Raw genomic sequence first — 18,648 nt, 5'->3', positions numbered from 1 at the left:
AAAATTTGGGTTTAGTATCCCTTTAAGGCTTGTCACTATGACCCTTTCTATAATAGCGTTGTTATCAATATTACATAAGTGCCAGTTTTATAGCCTATTAACCCTAACTGCAACTTACCCCAAAAATATAAACTTTATCTACTGCTGTTCTGGCTAAACAGACTTCAATTAAAGGGACAGTCTACTGCAGAATTGTTATTGTTTAAAAAGAGAGATAGGGGTAGATTTAATCAGCAGCAGATGCTGCTTTTTACATCCAAAGTTTCCGCCTAAGGTGGCGGACTGCGGATGCGATTGAGATGATTGATACCCCTGCTAGCGGCCGATTGGCTGCAAATGTGTAGGGGGCAGCATTGCACAAGCAATGTTAAATGCCGACAGCTTATGCTGTTGGAATTTAACAATGTCGGGTGGACATGATTCGTTACAGCAAATTATTTCCACCCCACATTTAATAAATTGACCCCATAATCTCTTTATTACCCTTTCCCCAATTTTGCATAACCAACACTGTTATATTAATTCATTTTTAATTATTAATTTTACCTTTGTGAACACCTTTTATCTAAGCTTCTGCAAACTACCCCCTTATCTCAGTTCTTTTGACAAACCTGTATTTTAGACAATCAGTGCTGACTCATCTATAACTCCACAGGAGTGAGCACAATGTAAGCTATATGGCATACATAAACTAGCGCTCGCTAGCTGTGAAAAACTGTCAAAATGCACTGAGATAAGAGGCAGCTTTTAAGGGCTTATCAATTAGCATATGAGCCTATTTAGGTTTAGCTTTCAACAAAGAATACCAAGAGAACAAAGCAAATTTGATAATAATGGAAAATTAAAAAGTTGTTTAAGATTCCATGCCCTATCTGAATCATAAAAGTTTAATTTTGATTGGACTGTCCCTTTAACTTGACTAGACTGTCCAAAACTGTCTTGGCCCCCAGACCATACATAATACTTTCACTGTATTGGTCCCTCAGGCAGCAATTAACCCTAACCTAACTGCAACATTATTCCAGTGGTTTAAAGCCATAAACACATACCTAAAAGCAATAAATCTTGTATCCCCCAACGGACCCCACACATGACCTCCCCACAGCAAACATATTAACCACTAACTAACTCTTGTTTGTTTTTTTGTCTTGATTAACCAGTAAGGATTTGCATTTTTTTAATTTAAGAGTGAACCCTTTGAAGAACTAGAATGCAGTGTGGATCAAGAAGAAGTGGGCACGACGTCTATGGCCAGGCAGGTAGAGGTCAGCAGCAACACTTTAGTGCAGGGGAGAGGTTAACACAACAAAGACATTTTTTTTACCTACTACATTAAAGAGACCTTACCCATGTTATAAATAAATTGAAACTGATGCAGCATCGCTGGCTAGACAACATCGCTATGTAAAAAAGATATTTTGCCTCACAATTCTTCACCATAATCTGGTGACGGATTTCCTAGTAAACTTCCTTAAACTAAGGAGGGAAATGAATTGTCTGTGTCCTTGTAAGATGTGGGACAAGCATCCTGATTGGTTGCTTTAAATCCCTTCATACTACGAAGAATTGTTAAGTTAAAATAGCTTCCTTTTTTACACAGAGATGTTCATGTGGTATTTTCTAGTCAGCTTCTTACTAATATGCTGCATCACTGTAGAGGGTTTTAGTTTTGGGGGAATATGTGAAAACGTTACAAATTAGCAAAGATGTTTTATCTATTATTAGTTGAGGGTGTATGACTCCTGAAAGAGGCCAACAGCAGGAGATTGAGGTTATGTAGCACATGTGTAGTAGCTTCCTTCAAGCCAACAATGCAATGTAAATTTACAGTTTTAATAAAGCTTCTACATATACTGCACCATGGTGAGTGAGAGCTATACTAAGTAAATGGTTGTGTTTTTTTTTGTCTGTGCCCCTCAAGAATATTAGAAGATATAACTCTGTGGGCATGAGGGTGGCTGGAGGAAACTTCTAGGAAGGAGAATAGAAGGTACATTTTAAATATAAGCAAACAATTTAGGATATAGCCTAAAGAGCATAACATAGAGTTTGGGCACCACTTATTAAGCTGTGGGTGCAGTTTTGGGGCCACATCATTTCAGGCTAAGATGGAAGCTACTTAGTGTGGTGAAGTTAAATCATCCCGATCCAATCAAGATGATTGACAGCACCTGCTCACATGTGATTGGCTGTGCTAGAGCAGGGGGCAGCATTGCACAAGCAGCCGTTTATGCTGCCCACTCGTTGCAAAAGCCAGGCAGACAGGTTCTTGGGGGTTAACCTTGTCTGCCCAACTTTTAATAAATTAACTTATTGTATATGGAGAAAAATTAACCCTTACTCTAACTAACATATATAAATTCAATAAAATGTTTATAATTTAAAAAATGTTATTATGATAACTGAACACAGAAAGCTTGTAAAATTATTAAATATATTGTGGGTAAAAAAAACTTTCATTATTCTTTATAATTCTTTTGGTTAGTCAGTTAATAGTCTTTACCTTTAGCATAAAACTGTTGCACCAGTAGTCAAAATTCTGTATTCCAAGCATTTTTCAACTGGCAGCTGTAACACACAGCTTAGTAATTGTAAAATGATACTATTGTTTGAGCTAAACTCTAGCTCAGCTAGAAGTTCAGCGGCTTCATGCTGTGCCCAATAAATGATTTGTTTTCAGTTACTGGAGTTTTAAAAACTCTCTCAACCAAAAATTCAAGGTCACTGCTACACTATTATTACACAGTTGTGCTCAAGAATTATATGGGAAAATATAGCAGGTGACTATTACCTCTCCTGCAGTTGTGACCAGTCCATCCGGGTGGGCAAGTACATCTTCCTGTTATCGGATCACATTGGCCATTACTGTGACAGGTGCATCTCATCTGACAACCTTGTCCAAACCAGCCTGGAGGACATCCTGCTCAAAATAATAATAATAATTAGCACACCACCCAGCTAATGTTACTGACTACCGACTAATATTTAAGACAATATTAAGCTATAATATTCTAATATTTTTTTAATGTTTGTTGCACAAATTATCATTACATCAATTCATGTTAAGTTATGCAATTAATTTGTACTTTGGATAGCTTAAAGGGATATGAAACCCAAAACTTTTCTTTCATGATTCAGATAAAACATGCTATTCTAAACAACTTTCCAATTTACTTCTATTATCAATTTTTCTTTGTTCTCTTGTTATCTTTGGTTTATAAGCAGTGACGTATGCCCATTTCTGGAGCACTATACAGCAGCAGCTTTGAAAGATGGTTATCCGTTTGCAAGAGCACTAGATGGCAGCGCTATTTCCTGCTCTGTAGTGCTCCAGATGCCTACCTAGGTATCTCTTCAATACAAAATATCATGGGGACAAAGCAAATTTCATATTAGAAATAAATTGGAAACTTTTTAAAATGGTATGCTCTGTCTGAATCACAAAATAAACTTTCTGGGTTTCATTTCCCTTTAATTAACATTTATAAATACTGTGGGGCATATTTATCAAGCTCCGAACGGAGCTTGATGTCCCGTGTTTCTGGCGAGCCTGCAGGCTCACCAGAAACAGCAGTTATGAAGCAGCGGTCCCAAAGACCGCTGCTCCATAACCTGTCTGCCTGCTCTGAGCAGGCGGACAGACATTGCCGGAAATCAACCCGATCGAGTACGATCGGGTTGATTGCCACCCCCTGCTGGCGGCCCATTGGCCGCGAGTCTGCAGGGGGCGGCGTTGCACCAGCAGCTCTTGTGAGCTGCTGGTGCAATGCTGAATACGGCGAACGTATTGCTCGCCGTATTCAGCGAGGTCTGTCGGACCTGATCCGCACTGTCGGATCAGGTCCGACAGACCTTGATAAATATGGGCCTGTAATTGAAAATGTACTTAACTACTCTTGAACTTACCTTTGCTAGCATGGTAGAGTGGTATCAGGTTACTATATTTTTACTTGGGCAATAGCCCAGATATTTTGGAACCTTGAACATCTCTAATGGATTTTGGGTTTAGGCTTCAGTGGAAAGGACATTATCAACTATATCACCACCTACAGTGAGGGGAAAAAATATTTGACTCCCTGCTAATTTTGTACGTTTGCCCACTGACAAAGAAATGATCAGTCTATAATTTTAATGGTAGGTTTATTTGAGGGACAAAATAACAATAACAAAATCCAGAAAAACACATTTCAAAAAAGTTATAAATTGATTTGCTTTTTAATGAGGGAAATAGGTATTTGATCCCCTATCAATCAGCAAGATATCTGGCTCCCAGGTGTCTTTTACACAGGTAACAAGCTGAGATTAGGAGGACTCTCTTAAAGGGAGTGCTCATAATCTCAGCTTGTTACCTGTATAAAAGACACCTGTCCACAGAAGCAATCAATCAATCAAATTCCAAACTCTCCACCATGGCCAAGACCAAAGAGCTGTCCAAGGATGTCAGGGTCAAGATTGTAGACCTACGCAAGGCTGGAATGGGCTACAAGACCATCGCCAAACAGCTTGGTGAGAACGTGACAACAGTTGGTGCAATTATTCGCAAATGGAAGAAACAAAAAATGACTGCAATCTCCCTCAGTCTGGGGCTCCATGCAAGATCTCACCTTGTAGAGTTTCAATGATCATGAGAATGGTGTGGAATCACTCCAGAACTACACGGGAGGATCTTGTCAATGATCTCAAGGCAGCCGGGACCATAGTCACCAAGAAAACAATCAGTAACACACTACGCCGTGAAGGACTGAAATCCTGCAGCACCCAAAAGGCGCCCCCTGTTTAAAAAAGCACATGTACAGTCCTGTCTAAAGTTTGCCAATGAACATCTGAATGATTCAGAGGAGAACTAGGTGAAAGTGTTGTGGTCAGATGAGACCAAAACCAAGCTCTTTGGTATCAACTCAACTCGCTGTGTTTGGAGGAGGAATGCTGCCTATGACCCGAAGAACACCATCCCCACTGTCAAACATGGAGGCGGAAACATTATGCTTTGGGGGTGTTTTTCTGCTAAGGGGACAGGACAACTTCACCACATCAAAGGGACGATGGACGGGGCCACGTACCATCAAATCTTGGGTGAGAACCTTTTTCCCTCAGCCAGGGCATTGAAAATGGGTTGTGGATGGGTATTCCAGCATGACAATTACCCAAAACACACGGCCAAGGCAACAAAGAAGTGGCTCAAGAAGAAGCACATTAAGGTCCTGGAGTGGCTTAGCCTGTCTCCAGACCTTAATCCCATAGAAAATCTGTGGAGGGAGCTAAAAGTTTGAGTTGCCAAAAGACAGCCTCAAAACCTTAATGACTTGGAGAGGATCTGCAAAGAGGAGTGGGACAAAATCCCTCCTGAGATGTGTGCAAACCTGGTGGCCAACTTCAAGAAACGTCTGACCTCTGTGACTGCCAATAAGGGTTTTGCCACCAAGTACTAAGTCATGTTTTGCAAAGGGATCAAATACTTATTTCACTCATTAAAATGCAAATCAATTTATAGCTTTTTTGAAATGCGTTTTTCTGGATTTTTTGTTGTTATTCTGTCTCTCACTGTTCAAATAAACCTACCATTAAAATTAAAGACTGATCATTTCTTTGTCAGTGGGCAAACGTACAAAATCAGCAGGGGATCAAATAATTTTTTTCCCTCACTGTATGAGGATTTTTTTTTCAGTTGTCTTATGTCTGAATTTAAAGCAGTTTCTTTTTAAGTTTCAAAATTATTATGTTGCAAGATGGAAAGCTTAAATATGATCACACAAACTGAAAATCTCATTGTATTTGCATTGTCTTAAAGGGACAATAAAGAAAAAAAATATACATTTCATGATTCAGATAAAGCATGCAATTTTAAACAAAATTCCAATTCCTTCATTGAAAAGAATACCTAGGTAGACTCAGGAGCAGAAATGCACTGCTAGGTGCTAGCTGGTGATTGGTGGCTGCTCATATATGCCTCTTGTCATTGGCTTATGAGATATTAAAGAAAATATATACCCTATCTGAATCCTGAAACTTTAATTTTGACTTTACCATCCCTTTAAGCAAAAGAAAATTTCAACCATTTGGCCTTCATTGAAATGTGCTGTAGCTTTGTAGCTCTTTACATTCCTAGGATTTTGTTTCCTGATAGTCTTACAGTTCTTAGAGAAAAGTATGTTCTGCGTTACTTACAAAGACAGAGGGAGATACAGTATTTACTAGACACACACAAGAACATAAATTTATTTACTAATGTGCATGGGAGAAAATGACAGAGCAACCAAACAGAAAGGTAGGAGCTTAAAGGGACATGATATTTAAAATGTTTCTATCATCTATAAGAAAGAGTTGCAGTTAAAGGGACATGAAACACAACAAATTTCTTTCATGATTCAAATAGAGAATATAATTTTAAACAACTCGCAAATTTACATCTATTATCTAATTTGTTTTATTCTTTAGATATCCTTTGTTGAAAAAACATCAATGCACATGGATGAGCCAATCCCATGAGGCATATATCTGCAGTCACCAATCATCAGCTACGGTTTCTATTTTTATATGCTTTTCAACAAAGGATATCAAAATAATGAAGGAAATTAGATAATAGAAGTAAATTGGAAAAACACACTTGGCCTTTTATATTATAGAATGTACTAACATTAAAAATATAAATTTCTACATCGTGTTGGATATAACAAATGAAAGTTATTTAGGTCCTGGTTTGTTTGCATTATCAAATTTACATGCAGGGTCTGCAATTTTATTTAAAAAAAACACACAACTAAAGTGAATGCATAAACAAAAGCAAAAAAACAAACACGGGGTGGAAGGGAATCAAGAGAAGGAAGAGAAAGAGAAAAAAAAAAAAAGGGGGGAGGAGAGAGAGGCATAGAGAGTCAGAAGAGATGTCGTCTCCAGTGCTCAAGGTAGTCATTGAGTAGTATTAATTGGAAGAAAGAGATAGAGGCACGATAGTAGTCTATGATCTGTAATTAGGTTTGTCTGGAGTGAGCTAAAATTACTCTATCCCATTTAGGCTGCATTATATTAATTATTAATACATATTTATTTGCTGATCATTGGTGCAGTTGGATCTAATTATGCAAGCTGGGCAGAAGCAAATTTCTGTGTATGTGGATAAGACAACTCAGAAGTGACATTTCTGAGTAACTGCTTAAAGGGACAGTCTAAAATGTTTATTGTTTAAAAAGATAGATAACTTCTATCTGTATCATGAAATAAACATGTTGGGGTTCATGCCCCTTTAAATAATGAAAGTATATTACAAAGTTATTTTACTATGCATAATTAAACATTTTATATTCAAATATCAAGATGTTTAATGTCCCTTTAAGATTCATAGTTTAAAAGTTTAATTTGAGTAATATTTTTAACTTTTTATTTAAATGTTTAACATGCACCTGAGTATATATAAAAAAACAACAACTAAATAGGTTTTCATGAATTTTAAGGCTGTAGAATTTGTAAAGATAAAAAAAATCATACTTTTATTTTACAGATTAGAATATCTAATGGTGGGTTTTATGTAATAAATTGTTTATTACGGAATTTTCAAATGAAAACACTACTCACTTTCCTGGCAAAGGCTGCCAGTATAGCCAGGTGTGCACGTGCATTCCCCTGCCACGGGGTTACAGCTGGCACCATTTTCACACGTAGGACAAATCTCCTGACAGCCAACACCCCAATGACCTGCAGGGCAATCTGGATCAGAAGGAAAATAATGGTAACTATTTACACTGTTAAACATATCAGCAGTCTGGCACTGAACACAATACCCATCTAAAACACAGTGCTGCCCACTCATAGCAAATGGAACCCAAAGGCACATTTAGTCCAAATGAAACAGAAGTTTGTAGCAGAGATGGCACTGTAAAGTCAAACTGAAGGTGTGAGAGTCAAAAGGATCCATGTAAAGTATAAAATGTATAAATGATAAAAAAAAGTCATGGCTATAATAAATAAAAACATATTGTTAATATTAAATTCTGACAAGAGTATTGCAGTAAGTAATAATAACTATTAATATTATTTATGGAACTAATATTGCATTTATTCATCCTCACAAGCTTTACCAGCCTAATTATCCTCACCAGATTTACCAGTTTCCCCAGCCTAACTAGCTTTACCAGCCTAACTATCCTCACAGGCTTTACCAGTTTCACCATCCTCACCAGGTTTACTAACCTCCCCATAATCTTAAGCTTTACCAGCCTCACCATCATCATGACCTTTACCAGTTTCACTAACCTCACCGGCTTTATTAGCCTTACTGACCTCACCAGCTTTAACAACCTCACCATCCTAATAAGCTTTACCAGCCCCACCACCCTCACAAGCTTTACCAGTTTCACCAACCACACCAGCTTTACCAGCCTCACAAACCTCACCAGCTTTACCAGAGTTATCAACCTCACTAGCTTTACTAACCACACCAGCTTTACTAACCACACCAGCTTTACTAACCACACCAGCTTTACTAGCCTCATCAAGCTCATCAGCTTTAACAGCCTCATTAACTACACCAGCTATACCAGCCTCATCAACCCCACCAGCTTTAACAACCTCACCATCCTAATAAGCTTTACCAGCCTCACCATCCTCACAAGCTTTACCAGTTTCACCAACCTCACCAGCTTTACCAGTATCAACAACCTCACCATCTTTACCAACCTCACCAGATTTACTAACCTCACCAACCTCACCATCTCTGCTAGTTTAATTAACCTCACAATCTTTACCAGCCTTACCAACCTCACCAACTTTAACAGACTCACCAACTTCACCAGCTTTACCAGTCTAACTAACCACACCAGCTTTACTAGCCTCACTAACCTCATAAGCTTTACCAGCCTCACTAACCACACTAGCTTTACTAGCCTCACCAACCTCACCAGCTTTACCAACCTCACCATCCTCGTATGCTTTACTAACCTCACCATCCTCACAAGCTTTACCAGTATCACCAACCTCACCATCTTTGCCAACCTCAGCAAATTTACTAACCTCACCATCTTTACTAGTTTAATCAACCTCACAAGCTTTACCAGCCTCACCAACCTCACCAGCTTTACCAATCTCAATAACCACATCAGCTTTACTAGTTTAATCAACCTCACAAGCTTTACTAGCCTCACCAACCTCACCAGCTTTAACAACCTCACCATCCTAATAATCTTTACCAGCCATACAATCCTCACAAGCTTTACCAGTTTCACCAACCACACCAGCTTTACCAGCCTCATAAACTTTATAATTTACTCCTGTTATCAATTTTTTCTTCTTTCTCTTGCTATCTTTATTTAAAAAGCATCTTAGGAGCCTCCCCATTTTAGGTTCAGCACCCTGGATAGCGCATGCTTATTGGTCACTACATTAATTCAACCAATAAGCAAGTGTAACCCAGGTTCTGAACCAAAAATTGGTCGTCTCCTAAGCTTTACATTCCTGCTTTTAAAATAAAGATAGCAAGAGAACGAAGAAATATTGATAATAGGAGTAAATTAGAAAGTTGCTTAAAACTGGATGCTCTATCTGAATCATTAAAGAATTTTTTTGGATTTAGTATCCCTTTAATACTATGCAACTGGTGTAACAAGCTATCAGGAACACATTAGAAAAAACTGTGTCAGTTTAAGCAGAAAAAAAAACCAGTATGACAAAGTATTCAGAATGTATACTTAAAGGTATACTACACACATTTTTTTATTTCATGATTCAGATAGGGCATGCAATTTTAAGCAACTTTCTAATTTACTCCAATCATCAATTTTTCTTCATTCTCTTGCTATCTTTATTTGAAGCCAAATAAGGAGCCAGCCAATTTTTGGTTCAGAACACTGGACAGCACTTGTTTATTGGTGGGTGCATTTAGCCACCAATCAGTGGGCACAACCCAGGTGCTGAACCAAACATGGGCCGGCTTCTAAACTTACATTCTTGCTTTTCAAATAAAGATAGCAAGAGAATGAAGAAAAATTATAATAGGAGTAAAATAGAAAGTTGCTTAAAATTGCATGCTCTATCTGAATCATGAAAGAAAAAAATTGGGTTCAGTGTCCTTTAACCAAACAAAGCATGTGATATTTAATACCAAATTTATGTTGACAGCAAGTCATTTATGTTTCATAAGCTGATAAATAGTGGGGGAAAAAAATTAAATTAATTTATAAAATGTCTCATATTGAAAAAAAATCAACACTTCCTTACACAAGTCACAACTAAGACACCCTCATCATTTTCCACGACTATTGCAAGTCCATCTTTTCTGATCTCACAGTCACTAGCTGCCGTCTATCTCCCTTACAATTCATAATGAATGCCTCTGCCAGGCTCATCTTCCTTACATGTCACTCATCTTTTGCTGCAGCTTTCTGCCAATTTCAGCCACTGGCATCCTTTATCTCAGACCTAGGGGCCTATTTATCAAAGGTCTTGCAGACCTGATCCGACAGTGTGGATCAGGTCCGCAAGACCTCGCTGAATGTGGAGAACAATACGCTCTCCGCATTTAACATTGCACCAGCAGCTCTTGCAACGCCGCCCCCAGCTGACTCGCGGCCAATCCAGCAGGGAGGTGTCAATCAACCCAATCGTACTCGATCAGGTTGATTTCCGGTGATTCCTGTCCGCCTCATCAGAGCAGGTGGACAGGGTTATGGAGCAGCGGCCTTTAGACCGCTGCTTCATAACTGGTGTTTCTGGTGAGTCTGAAGACTCGCCAGAAACACGGGCCCACAAGCTCCATTCGGAGATTGATAAATGGGCCCCCTAATCTCCAAATACTCTCCCTCCCGTCCCCTTCGCTCTACTCATAGCCTCCTTCTCACTTCTTCTCTTGTTACCTCTTCACATTCAAGTCTACAGGATGTCTCCAGACTGGCCCCTGTTTTGTGGAACTCTTTGCATAGGTCCACAAGACTCCACCCTGGTTTTGAAAGTTTCAAGCACTCTTTAATAGACATGTGCACAGCGGAAAAATTAGTTTCGGCTCATTTTGGACCCCTTTGAATTTTTTCGAATTTCGTTTTGGATTGATTCGAATTTGGATACATTCGAATGTATTAGTTTCAGATTCATTCAGATTCAAATAAATTCGGATGTGTTCATTTTGGATTTGATTCGTAAATTCGGAAGTTCGGTATGTGTTATGTTGATTCAGATGGTTCCAAGTTACACAAACGGGATTATTTCACTGTTCTATCTCACTAAATCTCACTAAATTTAATTTTTATACTATTAGTCCATGGCCATTCGAATGTATGTAACAAATAAATCCAAACTAATTTGGATTTATTCGTTACAAATGCATTCGGATTAGTTTAGTTTTGTTGCTAGGGTAATTCGTAAATTCGAATCGATTTGAATCTCCGAATTTGGCTAATTCATTCGAATTTCGATTCAGAACGAAATGAAACGCACATGTCTACTCTTTAAAGACTCTAGTGTTCAGGGATACATACAATATACACTAATCTTTTCTAACCTCAGTCCTCCCCTCTTTTGTTATCCCTGTGAACCCCCTTAGCATGTAAGCCTACAAGCCCAGCTGTTTGTAGATCCCCTTCACGAGAGCTGATTTACAACAATGCAACTTTTGGCAGGGTCCTCTACCTATTTGATCCCTATAAATATTACCTGCATATCATGCCTAGGTTTAAAGCGCTGCAAAAACTGTTGGCGCTCTACAAATAACAAAATAATAACGAAACAAAAAATATCATCATGGCTTAATACACACAATCCTCTGTGTATTTATTCCAGCAACATTTCCCACTACATTCAATAATTTAATTGTAATTTGTAAGCAGGATTTTGTATGAGTGGGAAAAAAACAAATAATTTTTAGTAAAAAATATACAAAGTGCTACTTAATGAAACAGAAATATAGAATTGCTATAAAACAAAACATTTTTCAAATAGTCTCAATAAACAAACAAGTGTATCAGCGATTGCTTAAATTATATGTATGCATCATTTTAATGCATTTATATGATACAGGGTTTGTATTTCAGAAGCTGTTTACATTTTTACTGCAGTTCTCTTTCGCAACATTTGCAGTTAAGTAGCTCTCTAGAGAATTTAATTTTTTAGTAGCGCCAGTATGAGAACTCATCTCTGTGCATATAATATTTGATGACCTATGGATGTATTAAAATAAATCTGGTTGTTGATTGGTTGCTCTTGTTATTTGCTTGTTCGCTACTAGTATTTAGTCCACTTGCAGCAATTTATATGGCAAGAAAATCACAAGAAATAACTGCGCTCTTACAATAAATTTACAATTTACAAACTTTATTTATTTAAAAAAAAAAAACAACATTAAAGGGACATTCTTGCTTAAATATGATTGGGGATGCAGAGCTGTCACACACATCACACATTTTGTGTAATTGCTGAGATCTGGGAGCACTGTTTCCCCAAAATGCCAGCCCCCAACACTAAAACTCTATCACTCCCCTACTGTCAAAGCTGGGAGGTATTCTAATGACTGTCAGTCACTGAAAGATTGGTGGTGGCATTTTTAACAAAAATATTTCAGTTGTTTTAAAATTGCGATGCTGGAGCCATAAACTGTATACACATTCAGTGTAGTGTATAATACCGTTGGTTTTAACCATTGTACTGCATTGCATTGGATTGCATTTTTATATATTTTTATCTCCTAAAGTATCTTTATCTATCCAAGCACTTTTGAGTCTCTATTATACGGTAGCCTACTAAGGATTTTTGGAGATCATTCACCTGGGAGCCTAATGGTTATGTGCACTGGGCCACTGTAATAGTCCAGTTCGTGTCATCTGCACCACTGGGTGCGCTGCTAATTGTGAGAACCCTTATACCTGGGTTTACCCATACGGGGTTAAGAATACCGTATTGATCTGCACTAGGAGTCGCCCTTCTTTTCTCCTTATTATACTTAGGTAGGTGAAGGAGCAGTAACTCAGCAATACTGAGAGCAAGCTGCTTATTGGTGGCTGCACACATATGTCATTGGTTCACCAGATGTTTTAGCTCACAGTAATGCATTGCTATTCCTTCAACACAGGACACAAAGACAATAGAGAACATTTAAAACAACTAAATAAGAAAGTTGTTAAAAACTTTATGGCCTGTCTGAATCATGAAAGAAAACAAAATGGATGTCAAATTTCACAATTATCAATTCAATAGACCAAAATTTCTAGTTAAAAAAATAATAATTATGGGCAGGATTTCATTTTCAACAAGCACAATATTGCTTTGCCCGGATATTCATCTAACGCAGCTTTGCATATAAGTAGTAATTATTTTACAATGGGCACAGGTGAGAAGAAAATAAGTTGAGGTTCCTTAGCATTATAGATTCTTAAACTATACTTTGGCAACACTACCTCTGCAAATTCTATGGAATCTGAGGAAGAAAATAATTATTATTAATCATTAAAGGGACAGTTAAGTCAAAATTAAACATTTATGATTCAGATAGTAGCTTTGTTATACAATGTTACAAAACAATGCTAAAAAGTACTAAAGACACGTGCACACTCCTGAGCTCTTATGAGACATGCTGTCTGGAGTAGTCTGATCCAACCCCCCCTTATCAGTGTTTAGCATCAGAAACACAGGCACTGTATTTCATAGCAGCTTATTAGCTTCTAGGGATGCTCCAGCAGATAATGAGTGTTAAAGTCTTGTATTCTACCAAAAGCAAAGTTAGATATAGATACAGCCATAGAAGGAAATGTGTGGGGGGAGTTATAGCTGTACAATTCGGAAACTTAAAAGAAAGGGTTAATGGCGAGGTACTGCATTATAAATATTATATATTTTGCCTCTATCTCAACTTGCTTTATGTCCCTTTAATTTTTGACTTTACTCTCCCTTTAATGCATGCAGGCACTGTGTAATTAAATTTTATTTCTACTTAATTGCTGACCTTTGGCACAGTCAGACCCAACTTTGCCAGCTGGGCAGATGCACATTCCAGTTATGTGATTACACGACGCTCCTCCGCATGAACAGGACTTCAGGCAATTTGCTCCGTATTTTCCAACTGGACATTCTGCAATGAAGAGCAAACTGTAAACACTCATAACATGAAAGAAGAACTTAGATGCACTTCTAAGATATTCCAAGAAATGTAATACCAGCTGCAAAAGAGCATAACTATAGCAAATCCATCACAGATTAAAAGCTGTATATATGTAGGATCATTAGAATAACGTAAAAAAGAAATTATTTCATGCACTTTTTAAAGGGAGAGTAGATTTTTTTAAAAATAAAATGATGTTGTGTATATTGGAACAACTTTGCTAATTGCAATGTATTTTCATTATTTATGTTGTCCTCGTCATGTAATTTAGCTCTGAAAATTGAGCAATTTCTCAGAACTAGAAATGCACCCTGCTGATTTATCAAGGCTAACACTGCTACATATATGTCCCTAATTGGATATATAAGATAACAACTGCAAAACAATACATTTCACCGTGAGTTTATGACAGTGGCAAGTCTTGTCTGTTGACTAGAGCCTAGATTGGTCCTTCCAAATAAGACAAAAGTGGCTGAAGTTTGGCTATTGAATTATAATTGCAGTAAAAAAAAGATGTTAAAGGGATATGAAACCCAACATTTTTATTTTATGATTCAGATAGAGGGGCCGATTTATGAAAGTGCGGACGGACATGATCCGCTGTAGCGATCATGTCCGCCATCCATCGATAAATGCTGACAGCATACGCTGTCAGCATTTATCATTTCACAAGCAGTTGTGGTGAACTGCTTGTGCAATGCCACCCCCTGCAGATTCATGGCTAATTGGCTGCTAGCAGGGGGGTGTCAATCAATCTGATCGTATGCAATCGGGTGGATTGCTGTCCGCCGCCTCAGAGGCGGCGGACGAGTTAAGGAGCAGCGGTCTTAAGACCTCTGCTTCTTAACTCCTCTTTCTGGCGAACCTGAAGGATGCGCGGAAACAGCTGCATCTAGCTCCATTCGGAGCTTGATGAATCGGCCCTAGAGTATGCAATTTTAAACAGCTTTCTTATTTACTTCTATTGTCAATGTTTCTTTGTTCTTTTGGTGTTATTTGTTGAAAAGCAGGGATGTATGCTTAGGAGCCAGCCCATTTCTGGAACACTATATTGCATCAGTTTTGCAAGAATGTTATTCATTTGCAAGAGCACTAGATAGTAGCACTATTTCCTGCCATTTAGTGCTCCAAATGCCTACCTAGGTATCTCTTCAACACAGAATATCATAGGAACGAAGCAAATTTAAAGTACATGGGAAACTTTATTAAAATGGTATGCTCTGTCTGACTAACAAAAGACTTGTCTGGCATGTTATTCTATAGCAACACAACATAAATGTCTTAATTACAAATTGTTTACTGCCCCTTTAAACACTACCAGATATATAAAATAGTATATTTCCAGCAACACTTTAGAAGTTGCTGATATTTAACAAGAGCATTGTAATCAGTTGTATGAATAACAACTTAATGCACAAGAGGGAGCAGATGCTGTTCCTTGACTTTTTCATATTCATAGTCTGATTCCTGGGCATAGAAATTAAAATTGTCACCATAACCCATTCCCCTTAGAACTTGATATTCTGCACCAGATGCACCAATACATGCATGAGAGTTTTAATTGTAGCCACCAATCACAAGCGCTACCCAGGGTGCTAAACCAAAAATAGTCGAGCTCCTAAGCTTTACATTCCTGTTTTTACAAATAAAGATACCAAGAGAACGAAGAAAATGTGATAATAGGAGCAAATTAGAAAGTTGCTTAAAATTGCATGCTCTGTCTGAATCATAAAAGAAAAATATGTGGGTTTCATATCCCTTTAAAAGAAAATGGGTAGATATACCTTCTAGATGCACCATAGTTAAAGGGACAGTAAAGTAAAATTTGTCTTTCATGATTCAGGTAGAGCATGTAATTTTAAACAACTTTCCAATTTACTTCTATTATGAAGTTTGCTTCATTCTCTTGGTGTCCTTTCTTAAACCGTAAGCTCAGGGGCAGCAGTATACTACTGGGAGCTAGCTGGGCACTGACAATAGGCATATATGTGCACGCGCCAATTGCCAGCCAGCTCCTGCTAGTGCACTGCTGCCTACCTAGTTTTACTCTTTAACAAAGGATACCAAAAGACGAAAGAAAATGCAATAAAAAAATTAAAAAAAAAAATTAATTGTGCATCCTCTATCTGAACCATGAAAGTTTATTTTTGACTTCAGTGTCTCTTTAATGGATAATGACAATTCATGATTTTATTTTTTTCTTCCTTGGAAAAGTACCCGAGGATGCTCATGAAATGCACAAATCATTTTGCTATATCATATTGTTACATATTGTAAGAGCAGTTACTGGGTGGATAAGAATGTTAAAGTTACCAAGATCACAGTTCTCCCCATAGTATCCTTCAGGGCACAGTTTTTCACACGTTCCTGTTGCAGGGTCACAAGATCCATCATTTTGGCAGTTACATTTATTCTTACATTCATGTCCATAAAATCCTGCTTCACATTCTACAAAATAGAAAACAGAGAGACTGCACTAAGCCCAAAAGCAAGAGCATGTGATCAATATAATAAAAATGAGACTTAATTTTTTAATTTTTTTTAGTAACCACTGCTGCAAATATACTCTCTCTAAACAATTCCCCTTTATAATAGACTACCCAGCATAAATACCATCACCTATACCACCATCCACCCATGTAAACTTAAAGGGACACTGAACCCAAATTAAAGAACACTGAACCCAAATTTTTTCTTCCATGATTCAGATAGAGTATGCGATTTTAAGCAACTTTCTAATTTACTCCTATTATCATTTTTTCTTCATTCTCTTGCTATCTTTATATGAAAAGCAAGAATGTAAGTTTAGAAGCCGGACCATTTTTGGTTGACAACCTTGGTTGTTCTTGCTGATTGGTGGTTAAATGTCAGCCACCATTAAACAAGTGCTGTCCAGTGTCTGAACCAAAAATTACCTGACTCCTTAGCTAGCTTAGATGCCTTTTTTTCAAATAAGGATAGCAAGAGAATGAAGAAAAATTGATAATAGGAGTAAATTCGAAAGTTGCTTAAAATCGCATGCTCTATCTGAATCATGAAAGAAAAAATTTGGGTTTAGTATCCCATTCATTTTGATAATATAAGTAAATTATTTTTTTTTTTTTTCATTGTTAGCCAACTGGCCGCTCATGGGAACTCTGCACTAGATTTTGTGGCCCCCAGGAGAAAGTGAAACAAAAACTGTGTGCTTTGGAGTCTTATAGGGATTGCTCAAACAATGTAGCCACACCTCAGACGAGCCCTCTGGAGGGAAAACAAAACATACCCAGGTTACCATGCAACTTTACCTATATCTGAATCTGTGCTCATGGACATTTTTAGAAAAAAATTCTTATCTGTGTATTTATTAACCATATAAATATGTGGCCCTTAAAGGGATAGAAAGGTGAAAAATATAATGTGCATAGGTGCATTTCAATTTGAAATAGAATCAGTTTTTAAATATACTTCCATTAATAAAAATGCTTCCAATAAAAGTTATTACTGTTTTTCTGTGGCATACGCACAATGCACAGGCAATGTTCCCAGACAGGGAACCTGTCCACACAAGTTTGGAGAGGGGTTTTATGCAACATTAGCTGATTGTAATGTTACATGAGAAAACGCTTGTGCAGCTTCTTTTCTTGTGTAGTCAATTGCGCGAGAGCAGAGCTTGTCAGTCAAGACAAATGTTATGTTATGTTTGACATCCACAACCTCCAAGCTTGTGCGCCAGTTAAGAAGCAGCTGTTTAAAGGCCATTGCTCCCTATCTTTCAGTTGCAGGCTCATATCACAACAGCTCCGTAGCTGCATATGCCGTGGGGCCCTATACAAATAGTACATATAAGGCTAGATGACACATGGAGCACTAATTTATTGCGCATCCGTAAATGGAAAATGTGCACGTTTTTATAGTCGCAAAATAAATATCCAGCCATTATAAGTGGTTGGCTATTGATACCGCAAGCTTGCGGTAGCATTTAGTGCTTCGAAGATCTCTGGTTAATTTTCTAAATGTCCCCCAATTGCCCCTAAAATACAGTGGTGTGTTTTTTAAAAAAAAATAAAAAACAATGAGCATCGTTATTTAAAAAAAATATAACTGTACAAAGCAGTTATAATGGGTTAAAGTTGGCAGATGTGGGGTGTTAGAAAAAAGGGCACTGTAAAGTGCCTTTATATTGCAGTCTATGGGGATCTTTGTGTTCTCTGTAAATATATATATATATATATGCTTATATACAAATATATCTATGTGTTAATAGTGTATATATACACAAATAAACACATAAATATATATATGTATATTCATATACATATATATTTATGTTTGCTGCCCATCACTGCACAACTTACCCCCTTCGATGCGCTAGGTTCTCATGCTGTCTGATGGCATGAGAACTAGGCTCCCTTTAGAGCCTATGGAAGTGCGCTCTCAAGAGCGCAATTCTTCCGCGCAATGCGATCGCGAGGTCGCGCTAGCATTGCACCTAACTTGTAATACCAGCGCACATTTGCGTGCACTGGTATTACTAAGCGGAATGCAAATATTTTGCACTGCACTTATAATCTGTACCATAATACATTATACTGGTG

At 37.7% G+C, this 18,648-nt stretch overlaps 1 protein-coding gene across 2 annotated transcripts in view; it reads right to left on the bottom strand.

Annotated features, from left to right (window-relative positions):
* Window positions 1-18,648, bottom strand: part of MEGF6 (multiple EGF like domains 6) — a 681,655-nt gene that overhangs the window by 77,177 nt on the left and 585,830 nt on the right. For both annotated transcript variants that reach the window (XM_053690339.1, XM_053690340.1), the window contains 4 exons: window positions 16,385-16,519; window positions 13,916-14,041; window positions 7,570-7,701; window positions 2,792-2,920 (listed from right to left, as the gene is read on the bottom strand). In XM_053690339.1, coding sequence (XP_053546314.1) covers window positions 2,792-2,920; window positions 7,570-7,701; window positions 13,916-14,041; window positions 16,385-16,519 — 522 coding nt within the window. The remainder of the gene's footprint in view (window positions 1-2,791; window positions 2,921-7,569; window positions 7,702-13,915; window positions 14,042-16,384; window positions 16,520-18,648) is intronic.

The sequence above is a fragment of the Bombina bombina genome, chromosome 8, assembly GCF_027579735.1.
Source record: "Bombina bombina isolate aBomBom1 chromosome 8, aBomBom1.pri, whole genome shotgun sequence".
Lineage (NCBI taxonomy): Eukaryota > Metazoa > Chordata > Amphibia > Anura > Bombinatoridae > Bombina > Bombina bombina.
Note: the sequence above shows the minus strand (reverse complement) of the source record. Positions and strands in the feature narration are given on the sequence as shown.